The sequence below is a fragment of the Polypterus senegalus genome, chromosome 7, assembly GCF_016835505.1.
Source record: "Polypterus senegalus isolate Bchr_013 chromosome 7, ASM1683550v1, whole genome shotgun sequence".
NCBI classification, from domain to species: Eukaryota; Metazoa; Chordata; class Cladistia; order Polypteriformes; family Polypteridae; genus Polypterus; species Polypterus senegalus.
Window position 1 is genome coordinate 16,172,131 of NC_053160.1, and position 12,036 is coordinate 16,184,166.

Here is a 12,036-nt window from a genome sequence, read left to right on the forward strand (position 1 = left end):
GCATTAATCCCTGAAATGGAAAAAGGACAAGTAATGGATGGATAAAACGTATTGGTCAACTTTCATATTTGTTTTAATCTAAACATTTATCTTCTTTACACAAAATCCAAGCAAGAGGAGAGGAAAAAGCATCACAACATGTCTCTAGCAGCATGTGCCATGTTCCCTTTAATCAAGGTCACATATACAGATTTGTATGCTTCTAAAACAGTCAGACTTGAAGGCCTTGCTGTTGGATCTTGTTTTTTACAGGATTTATGGGTGTCAAAAAGATGAAAACGGACAACGTCACTCCCTTCTACCTGCCCTAGTAGAAAGTCAGTCACATCTGGGATTTTCCAAATATCTGTTTTTTCATCGTAGGACGGCATCCTTTTGTCAGTAAACTGCACATCCTGACCATAAGGCCACAGCTGTTCGGGTGCCACAAAATTTCCAAATAGTTCTCGATGGCCACATTTAATTCCATCATTAGCATTCTTGTCAACAAGAGGAAGGGCATCCAAATCATTTGCCACAAGATGGAAGTCATTGGTCAGTAAATACTGGGACAAAGTCTTGTTAAGGTCACTAGAATCACACATAACCCTTGTGCCTGCTGGGCTGTTGTGCAAAAAGTTGATGATAGACACATACTCCATCGCTAGTCGGAATCGATTGTGCCAAGTGTTCAGACTTTTGTATTTCTCAAAACTGAAAACAACATTAATATTGGCAAGAGATCCCAAAGGATGGTATTCGGTGACAATTGTGTGGTCTTCCATACAGAAGCCAATGAGGATGACAACATACTTGCTCTGCAAAGACTGCAACATGTCCAAGCCGTGCAGAAAATCTTCTAGGAACTCTTCAGAAGTGAGCCTGGAAAGAGCCACTTTGTTGCCTTTCCATTCCGAGAGGAAGACCTAAAGGAATTAACCCATTAAAAAAAAAAAAAACATTAAAAAAAAAATTACTAAACATACAATTGCAGCAGTCCGAATTTAAACAGTTTAAATCACAGTATACATGCCCTCCTTAGCGACACAGCACAGCATATTCCATATTTTCCAAGGTTTTTCATTATCTAAAGAAAGAAATCCTTTACTATTTGTATTCCTGGAACTTTTAAGATGCCAGTTATCGAATTTAAGTGGTATTTACTTTTATAGAAACATCGAGACTTGCACTTTTAACACATTGACTGCCACAGTGACAACAGATAAACTTGTTCCTGGCACCAATTTAAAATCAGAGTGTATGCATTATGTTATTGAGCAAAACTCAAATTTATATTGTCTTAAAAAAATAAAAATCTATTTGAATTACCTCATTTGTTGGCACATGGCACAGAACATTCTTTGTGCATACTGGCCTCGTGATAACTCGGCTGGGGTCTAACAAGTTAGATATTACACAATTTGTTACAGTCGAATGTCAAAGTTTCCATTTCATCTTCATAGTGGTTAGATGATAATCAACGAGAGATACTCAGGTGCTGAAAAGTTATCCAAAATATGGCTGATGGGAAACTAAACGAAAGTGAAATATTCTGTTTTGGGACGTCACGCTGATTTTTCTTTTTTCACCAGACGCCCTGTATCCTCTGTTTACACACATTACCCACAAATACAGTGCCTTGCTGAAGTATTCACCCCCCCCTCTGTGTTTGTCGTGTTCCGTCACATTACAATCGGGAATTAAAATGGATTTTTATTTGAATTTTATGTAATGCACTTAACAATATAGTCCAAAGTGGAATGAAAGCAAAATACTGTGTGTGTGTACATTTTATAGAAATATACAAGAATATAAAAATATATATATATATATTTATATAAACAAGTTGAAAAAAATGAAAAGTTGAGAGCATATGCATTCATCGCCTTTGCTACAAAACCCCCGAATAAGATCTGGTCCAAACAAATCACTTCAGAAGTCACATAATTAGTCAATTAGGGTCCAGTTGTGTGCAATCTAAGCAGGGCTGTGGAGTCATCCATCCATCCATTTTCAAACCCGCTGAATCCAAATACAGGGTCACGGGGGTCTGCTGGAGCCAATCCCAGCCAACACAGGGCACAAGGCAGGAACCAACCCTGGGCAGGGTGCCAGCCCACCGCAGGACACACACAAACACACCAAGCACACACTAGGGCCAATTTAGAATCGCCAATCCACCTAACCTGCATGTCTTTGAGTCTGCAAAAATGTACCGACTCCAAGTACGAATTAATTTAAATTGTAATGGGAAAAAAAAAAAATACAGCAAGTTCAAATGTCCCATTTCACAAACAATAGTCATAATGAAGTACTTCTCTGATGTAAGAATAAAGCCCAGTGCATAGTTGTGCTACTACTAGTGTGAAGTTCAGCTGAGCTATTATACAACCTGACATTCACATGCTGTTATCTGGATTATGGTACATTACAAAAAGTGTTTTCCTTTTATTTTAGATTGAATGTGTTTAACAAGTTCATTTGAGTGTAAACAAGTGTAATGATGGAGGTGGAGGTGTGTGCTATGGCCTGATGTGTGTTCAGGGGTTCTTGTCTTTGGTTTGAACTGGCCAATACGGTAGAGAGTCGGCTTCCTAGCCAGTAGTTCTGTGGTTAAATCACGTTAAATCAACATGGAAAATACATTAGCATATTAAATACAGAGGCGTCGGAGTCACAGTCAGAGTCGAAGGATTTATCTACCGACTCCACAGTCCTGAATCCAAGTGTCACACGCTCTGTCACATGATTTCTGTATGAACCAACCTATTATGAAAGGCCCTTAACTCTGCAGCACCACTAAGCAAGCAACATGAAGACCAAGGAGGGCTCCAAACAGGTCAGAGACAAAGTTCTGGACAAGCATAGATCAGGGTTTAGTTATAAAAAATAAAAATTAAAACAAATCCCTAACTTGGGATATCCCAAATCCATTATAATAAAATGTAAAGAAGAATAAGGCACCACTACAAACCCGACAAGAGACCACCAAATCTCACAGACCACACAAGGAGGGTGTTAAACCGAGATGCAACAAAGACACCAAGGATAACACTGAAGAAGCTGCAAAGATCCACAGTGGTGATAGGGGTATCTGTTCATAGGAACACTTTAAGCTGTACACAGAGCGTGGCCAGAAAAAAGCAATTGCTTAAAGAAAAATAATAAGAAAACAAATTTGAAGTTTGCTCAACAGTGTGTGGAGGACTCCCTAAACACACGAAAGAAGGTTCTCTGGTCAAATAAGACTAAAACTGAATATTTTGACCAATTTGACTGGAAGTACCATATGTGGTGCAAACCCAACACTTTCTATTACCAAGGACAGGTAAACAGGTCAGGATTGAAGGAAAAACTGATGGCACTAAATAAAGGGTAATTATTGAAGAGAACCTGTCGCATTGTGCCAGAGATTTGAGACTGGGATGAAGGTTCACCTTCCTAAACATCCTGCGGTACTCGTGTGTTATAACCCAGAGAGCGAAACCCTAACCTCTAACGGCGAAGACCGTTTCGATGTTATACTTAAAGACATTGGAAACTTTGTGACAAAAATGATGCTTCAGAAGTAATTAAAAATCAAATTTTACAAATTCTTCTTTTGCTTTTGTAAATAGTGCTTGGTGTGTTTGTGTGTGTCCTGCGGTGGGTTGGCACCCTGCCCGGGATTGGTTCCTGCCTTGTGCCCTGTGTTGGCTGGGATTGGCTCCAGCAGACCCCCATGACCCTGTGTTCGGATTCAGCGGGTTGGAAAATGGATGAATGGATGGAAATAAAAGAATGTAAAAAACAAAGTTTTTCTCTTGGCTGTGCCAGGGTTATAACACACAAGTACCCATACTGCTAAAGCAACACTGGAGTTGTTTATAGAGGGACAGAGTGAAATGTCTTGGAAAGGTCTCGTCAAAGCCCAGACCTTAAATCAATGGCGAATCTGTGGCATGACTTGAAGACGGCCGGACCCCATTGTAACCCACTGAACTTGAAGTTAGATCTGCTTTGCCTTAAGGACAGAGTGGACATGTGTTATGCTAATAGAGACAATTCCCCAAGAGGCTTGCAGCTGGAATTGCTGCAAAAGGGGGCTCTATAAAGTGTTGACTTTGGGGGTGAATACCTAGGCACGCTCTGGATTTCTGTTTTAATTGCTGTGTGTGTCATAATAGTTTTTCACCTTCAAAGTGGTAGGCATGTTGAGTAAATCAAAGGGTGCTAAATCTCCAAAAAATCCATTTTAATTCCAGGTTGTTATACGATAAAAGAGTACAAACACCAAGGGGTATGAATACTTTTTTTAAGACATTGTATGCTCATATATGGTGCTACAGTCATAAACACATGACATTGTACAGTACATTGCAGAATGATAAAGTTGATATAATCATGTTGCATAATCCACATTAGTTATCCACAGGGCTGTGGAGTCGGAGACAATTTTGGGTACCTGGAGTCGGCAAAAAGTTAACCGACTCCGACTCCTACTAAATTTAAATGGGAATTAAAAAAGTAAGTTGAAATGTCCCAATTCACAAACAGTCATAATGAACTACTTCTCTGCTGTAAGAATAAAGCCCAATGCATGCAGTGCATAATGTTACCACAAAACGAACATGTCAAGTAACCATGAAGCATGCTTTTCATTGACTGTATGCGCCACTATATGGGATGTAATGCACAGGTAAGGTGCGGCACCGCTTTCCATTGTGTCGTGTTCCACTGTTACAGGGACCTGTGAACCTAGCCTAAAGCCCCCCCATACATTTACAGATGCACTGCCGATTTTTTACGGCCGTTCAACGAGTCATCACGCGTCAAACGCCTGAAAAATCATCTGGTGTGTTCTCAGCTCCGTCGGCTCCCCTTCGCTATGCGCTAGTGAAGGAGCCGAGAACACAGATCTCCCTACCTGTCTCCAGCAGAGGCTCGTTCTGCTGATCAGCTGGCCGGTGAGTGACACAATGCACTAAACTTCCGGCTGGCTGACAGAGGAGACATCACATTACTTTGGATGGGGGCGGTGGTCGAGATTTTCGGCAAGCTGGATCTGCCCGTCCATGTGGACACCCGCAATCAATTGTGTTTGTCTTTAATCTGGCATTATAGCAGAGTGTTGGCTTCCTAGCCAGTAGTTCTGTGGTGAAATGACACGTATGTTGCCTTCCTTTCCTTCAATGGATGTAGAAAATACATTAGCATAGTATATACATACAGAGGAGTCGGAGTCGGAAGATTTAGAAACTGAGGAGTCGGAGCATTTATCTACCGACTCCACAGCCCTGGTTATCCATTTGTTTGCACGCAATATTCAAAACACATGCTTTTTGTGTTAAAATACTGTTAAATAAATGCTTGCAGAAAATTCATCAAGCATCAAAAACAATAAACAAAGCTGCCATGAGACTGACAGCTAATGGACGACTTTGCCTCGAGCAACATTATTCTACTCCAGGGGTCCTCAAAATCGGTCCTGGAGACCAACTGAGGCTGCAGGTTTTGTTCCAACCAGCTTCTGTTTTTGATTGGACTGCTGGGCTAATTAAGTGAACTGTTATTTCCCAGCTTCTGTGTTTTGGGAACAATATAGAAATTAGAAAAATAAGTTTGGTTAAAAAAAGCAGTTATTTTGGAATACGGTATTTTTTTCTTTTTAATATTTTCATCTTGATTTTCATTCTATTTCTATGGGTGTCATTAATCCATTATATTCTAATTACTGGGTCTAACACTAAAGTAGTTGCAGCCTTTCATGATTCTGTGTTGTTTGCCTGGATGTCTGTTTGTTTTTAATTGTCATTATTAAGATACAATAAAGGGAGCAAACCGAAAAGAGAAAGGGTAAAATATAATGAAAGTAATAAAAGTGAGTTAAGCATTTAAATCTATAGCAAAAATGGAAACATTTCTAAATGTCTTAGATATGTAGAAATGTAAAAATCATGCCCCTGTGCTTTCTTAATGGAGAAAAAAAAAAACGTATCAGCTAATTAACTGAGCTCAGTGTTACCAGTTGTCGCTGATCATGAATCAGGCTGAAGCACAACCTGAACCCACAGTGGGCCTCCAGGACCAACTTTGAGAACCCCTGGCTTAGTACATTTTAATATATCTATATATCTATACGGTGGTTCAGACCTAATTGTGCAGATCCAGATCGTCTGGATGGCTTTGATTTATGGGGGGACAATTCCAGTTCGGCGCAAAGAAGATTCTTCATGTCGTCAGTTCGCACACTTCTCGATGGTCCGGGATTTTTCGGGTGATTTTCTATGCAATAAACTTAATAAGTTATAGATAGTGAAATTCGCATAATTAGATCTGGAGCACACTATACACGAGTTACGTACAAATAGTCAGTGCCTAATCTGAGACAGCCACCATTTCTGGACTGGGCACACTGAGATTTACCTGGCGAGATGTGGGCTGTGTGAGGGGAACCCTCGTAAAATCGCCCGGGCTGAGGCTGAGGTCGACTACTTATTCGAATTTCCCGTTCCACCTTAAAATCTGCAATATTGCTTATATTTATTTATTATAACGGAAAACCATAACAAACAGCTGTCGAATAAGTACCCAACTTCAGCCTCGTCGTGCTTTCATCCCCCGAGTTCGTAGACTTGAGAGGCGGCACTGCACAAGTGAGCGATGACACTTCGTATTAAACATGCAATTCAAACAAAGGCACGAATCGGCCATTTTTGTAAGCGGAACCCCATATCACTAGTTGCATTCTTTTCTCTCGGAAGCTCACAATCTGCCTAACAGATTTCACAATACAGAAGCGCACTGCCGGCCACTCACGCATACATAAACCGCCAGTCCTTACCTGCTTGACTGCTCCTTGTCCGGTGAGACGCAGCGGCCTCACTTCGCGGCGCACGGCCTCACACGACAGCCAGGGGGTGCAATTCCTCGTGGCTTTCAGACTGAAGTGCGCGCGGGGGCAGACGGAGTCGCCAGCTAGGTGCTCCTGCGGGCCGGATGACTTGTATAGCGTCTCCACGTAGAGGTACAAAATGAGGTTGCCGCAGAGCAGCGCGCCCAAGCACAGCAGCGCCGCTGGGATGGTTCTGCCGGTGTCTCCCGCTTTGGCCATGGTCTCATCTTCTTTGACACACCGCCGAAAACACGAAAGAAAAAATAATAATAAAGGGGCCACCGCGTGTGTTAAGTTGAACTTAACACTCACTTCCAGCGGGCGAATAATGGCTGCATGTAGATTAAAAAAAGTAAAAGCGGCCCAAATCACAAACGCGTCAATATGCACACAGCATCTGCAAACAAAGTGTACGAGCCCGCGCTGCGCGTCAGCGGCTACTAAGATGCCGGCGACGCGCACGCGCACATGGAGAAAAGCGAAGAAGAAATGCTGAGCGACACCTACTGGCGACTCCTTAGAAAAAAAAGATAAAACACGATAAGATGATAAAACCTCTCCTCACCTTTTTACCTAAGACACCCCCACAAGCAGGGGCGGTCCTAGCCTGTGTGGTGCCCTGGGCGAACACCCCCTATGGCGCCCCCCACGGCGAAACCCCCCCCAGCGTTCTAATAAACACTGAACAAAATCAGTGCAATAAAACAAACTATTGGAAATGTAATGTCTAACAGAGGCAAAATCAAATTTTACATTTATACAGCACCAAAATATTTCGTTATAGTGTAAAGAATTTTCTCTTTAGTACCATCTCCAGTCATCAGTTCACCAGGTCACAAAAAACTACATAAACCTTTTCTCTCAGAGCTGCAGTCAGTTTATTATTTCTGGTTAACTTTCCCCGCCTACCACTCTCCACTACACGAGTCATTTGCATTAGTAAGTTAGAACGCAAACATATATATCCATACAAAAAAAAACTCTTAGTAACTCAAATCATTTTATCAACATGTTCAAAATCTCATTGACGATATTTTACCGTTTTAAAGCCTGTAATGTGCACTCCGATTATGGCGAATTTACTAACCTGTGATAAAGAATAGAGAGAGCGCACGCATTGAGCTGGAGTCAGCTTCACACAAGGGAATCCCCCGCCGCCCCGCCCTTCTCGTCCCTGTGAGGCAAGCAGCAGGCGCACCTCGCAAATGGAGGGCGTCCTTACTCCCCGCAAATGGGCAATAGAAAAACGATCGGTGCCCATGCAATCCCAAATTGCGCTGGCATGGTGTCGGGGCAGCATGGGGTGCACAAAAAGTAAATAAATAAATACATTTTTTTTTGCCGATTCCCACGATGCCGCCCTGGGCAATGGCCCATGTCACCCATATCAAAAACCGCCACTGCCCACAAGGCACATGTGTATGCAGAACTCACAAATTATGAACATCAGACATGTAAATAATAAATCAGGTACAGGGACTGGAGTAGAAAAAAAGTCATAAACTTTTTATAGATATAGATATATAGAAAGAGCACTTTATTTGTCTTCTGGATGGAATTTTCCATTTTATAGAAGCTCAATAAGCACACTTTAATATATTATGATAAACCAACATCTCTCTCAAATACACACCAGAATGACTAAAAAGAAAAAAAAACTTCAGACTTGGCTAAAGATGAAAAAAACCAGTAACAGTTCCAGTGAGGCATTATAATATTAACCGGATATATTAACGTTGGTGTAAAGTACACTTCTGCTGAATAGTTCAATGGCTGAAAGTCCACAGTGTTGGTGTGTCTGAGAGGATATTCAGCGTTGTTCATAATGGCACTCATTCTCTCCTCCTTTACTATCTCCAGGGGGCCCACAGTGTGTTTCGTGAAGGGCTGCCTGGTATACTGGTACTGCAAAAGTGCTGACAGAAACAAATTTTAAACAGTATAGTACCAGCTTTTCAGGATTTTCATTGCTGTAAGTAAGCTGTCAACTTTCCTCTCAATACCAAGCCTCTCCTCAACACTCGCTATTGCAGTTGTGGAGAAACCTCCATTTTGTAGACCTCACAAAACAAAACTACAGGCTTCCATGCAATCGGGACTTCACGGGGGACCCTTTATTGCTTTGACGTGATGAGGACTTCATGGGGAAGCAGTGAGTATTGTGGCATGATGGCACAGGTCACCAGAGAGGTTAATAATCGTAAGGCGCACCATGTAGGCTGGAGTAAGACCATGTGGGGTTTTGGAGTTATCTGTTATTTGCTTTGTAACCGTTTTGGTACCAGTATTGTGGTTTGAAGTGAAGTTGATTTGGTGCGTCTCTCTGTTGAAGTGTTGTTACCAGCCCGGCACACTGGCCATCACAGAGTTGTAGAAGATGTGAAGGATGTCACTTCCAACATTAAAGGACTTCAGTCTCCTAAGGAATAAGAGCCTGAATATGCCCTTTCTTCTGTAGTTCCTCTGTGTTTTGAGACCAGTCACACATGTCATTAATGTGGACCCCCAAGTACTAATAGCAGTGCACCACCTTCACATCCTCTCCCTGAATAGCGACTGGACATAGAGGCTCTATAACACAGATGTCGAACTCCAAGCCTGGAGGGCCGCAGTGGCTGCAGGTTTTCATTCTGTCCCTTTTCCTAATCATTGACCAGATTTCACTGCTCAGGCCCCTTAGTTGTCTCCTTTTTTAATTAGAAGCCAAACAATAGTGAGACACAAAACGAGCTGCCACATGATCAGCTCACCTGTGCAATATCTGAAAATAAAGACAAGTGAAGGTCTCAGTAAGGTTGATCTCTCAGGTCACCAAAACATTTTGATGAACAGAAAATCAACAGTTTTGGAAATGTCTGCTGTGGCAGAATGAGAGCAGCAACTGACCACAAAATTAAATAACGGGCTTAATTAATTAACAATTAATGAACAGCAAGAATCAGCTTCTCGTTGATCCATTGGTTGTAGTGAAATTGGTTGGAGTTTGAAACCCCATTTTAGCTGCTCATCTGTTGGCTCGTTTCACATCTCATTTTTGTTTGGCTGCCATTTCATGAAGAAACGAATCAATTCAGAGGACTGACTCCTTAAAAACAGGGCTATTAAAATGAAGGGAAAAGGAGTCAATTAGCAGTGAAAACTGGTCAATGATTAGGAAATGGGTCAGAATGAAAGCCTGCAGCCACTGCGGCCCACCCCTGCTCTATAATGTGGTGAAAGTCAAAAAATCACTTGGCTGGCACATGTAATGTGGTGATTGCTGTTACAATGACTAGTAGATAGATAGATAGATAGATAGATAGATATGAAAGGCACTATATAATAGATAGATAGATACTTTTAGTACAGGCCACATGAAACACTGAGGGTTCAGCCAGTTACCTTACCATCAAGCCAGCCACCACATACAGGGGGTCCTCGAGTTACAATGTCTCGACATACAACATTTTGAGTTTGCAACGCTCACTCCCATAAAAACTTTACAAAATTGAGACATGAGAAGGAATAAAGGTAAGGATTTTTCTTTTACACTCATTTTTTCTGTTACTACAGTACAGTATATTTATGTCCTTTTCCTTTTTCTGTGGCTTAGTTGTGTTTTCATGTTCTAGATTATGATTTTGAAAATGTGTTAAGATAGGTAAATGACTTAGGCTAGGGTGTGTTTCGACTTACACCAAAATTCGGGTCACATCACTGTTGTAGGAACGGAACTGTCATAACCCGAAGACCCCCTGTACAGCACCATCACATCTGTCAAAGCTAATGCCTCAAAACAAATGAATCACCAGATGACCGAGGTAACCGAGACATGACGTTTGCCAGTCCCATCTTGGCATCACAGATGACTTGTGCATTAATGGACTGCCACTGCTTACAGTTAACAAAAGCAGCTTCATTCTTGCTAGGTGCCCTGACTGAGATACGAGTGCAGTAAATTGCTCGGATTACCCTAGGAAAACTGGACACTGCTGCAAATGCCCCTTTGATGTTGGTAACAACGTGTTGTGTTGTATGTATGTGCACCCACACCAAATGAAACTGGGTGTAACGTGTCGACAGACAGTTAATGGCTTCCAGCACAGCAGGCATGATGGTGTGAAGCTTAGCTGAGATATTCCTGACATGTTGGCCAATTCACTGGGAAGGGACAACAGCTAGCCGATATAAACTGATGAACAAAACCAAACAGTTTCCTCAGTAGAAATACGCAACATTGGCCCTCCAAAAAGGGAACTACAAGGTCTGTGCATCCTATTCATCACATTTGAGCTTTAATATGTTTGTCATGTTAACACACATTCTAATAATGGCTTGGTGATATGAATTATTGTGCATCAACAGATCTCAACAGATCTGACTATTACTGTTGATGTCCCAACTAACAGCTATCCCTCACGCTGCTCGCACTTTTTAAATTCTTCTGTTATATCTGATTTTAAAATCATTTTCTCTAGTCTTTATGTGTATGACCAAAATAATGGTATCGATGATTCTGTCGTAAAAATGTAATTTTTCCTGTAAAACGGTTTTAGACGTGATTGCTCTGCCCAAGATACGCAGTAATAAGGTAAGACCTGCTCCCTGGCTAAATGAAAATACACGATCACTGCGCCACGCCTGTCGAGCTGCTCAACGGCGTTGGAAAAAAGATGGACTGATTGTCTCTAAACAGATTTTCAGGACTTCTCTTTTCAATTTCCAGGCTGAAGTTAAGAAAACGAAACAAGACTTCTTTGCCGAGTTAGTATCCCGTCATTCAAAGAAACCTAGGGTCTTATTTAATTCAGTTAATGCGGCCATTCACCCTCATTCTGTGATGGGATTAAATAGCACTGTTCATTCATGTGAGCAGTTTCTATCATTCTTTGTCAGCAAAATTGATACTATCCGCCGTTGCATTGTTCAAACTGAATATAAACTTCCTACTGTTAATCATGACATTGTCCTAGAATCCTTTGATCTAGTTTCACTTTCACAGCTAAAAAGAACACCATTAAACCAGCTTCCAGCCCCCTCGATATTGTACCACCACGTCTCTTAGTGGAAGCCTTTGATATGTTGGACCCATCCTTACTAGCAATTATAAATCAAGCACTTTGAGCTACTGTTTGTATGAAAATGTGCTATATAAATAAATGTTGTTGTTGTTATAAATGATTCTATTAGTTCTGTCCTCATTT

At 41.5% G+C, this 12,036-nt stretch overlaps 1 protein-coding gene across 1 annotated transcript; it reads right to left on the reverse strand.

Moving 5' to 3' along the window:
- Window positions 1-55: 55 nt before the first annotated feature.
- pomk (protein O-mannose kinase) lies at window positions 56-7,423 on the reverse strand. Its single transcript, XM_039758246.1, has 2 exons — window positions 6,803-7,423; window positions 56-905 (listed from the first exon to the last, which is right to left on the reverse strand). The coding sequence occupies exons 1-2, from the start codon at window positions 7,070-7,072 to the stop codon at window positions 132-134; spliced, it is 1,044 nt and encodes a 347-aa protein (XP_039614180.1). The 5' UTR covers window positions 7,073-7,423; the 3' UTR covers window positions 56-131.
- Between the last annotated feature and the right edge of the window lie 4,613 nt (window positions 7,424-12,036).

Excerpts from the sequence above, each read along its gene's own strand:
- pomk (XM_039758246.1), bottom strand. The coding sequence starts at position 7,072 with ATGGCCAAAGCGGGAGACACCGGCAGAACCATCCCAGCGGCGCTGCTG. Across the intron at positions 906-6,802 it reads GACAAGGAGCAGTCAAGCAG|GTCTTCCTCTCGGAATGGAA; the intron begins GTAAGGACTGGC and ends TAATTCCTTTAG.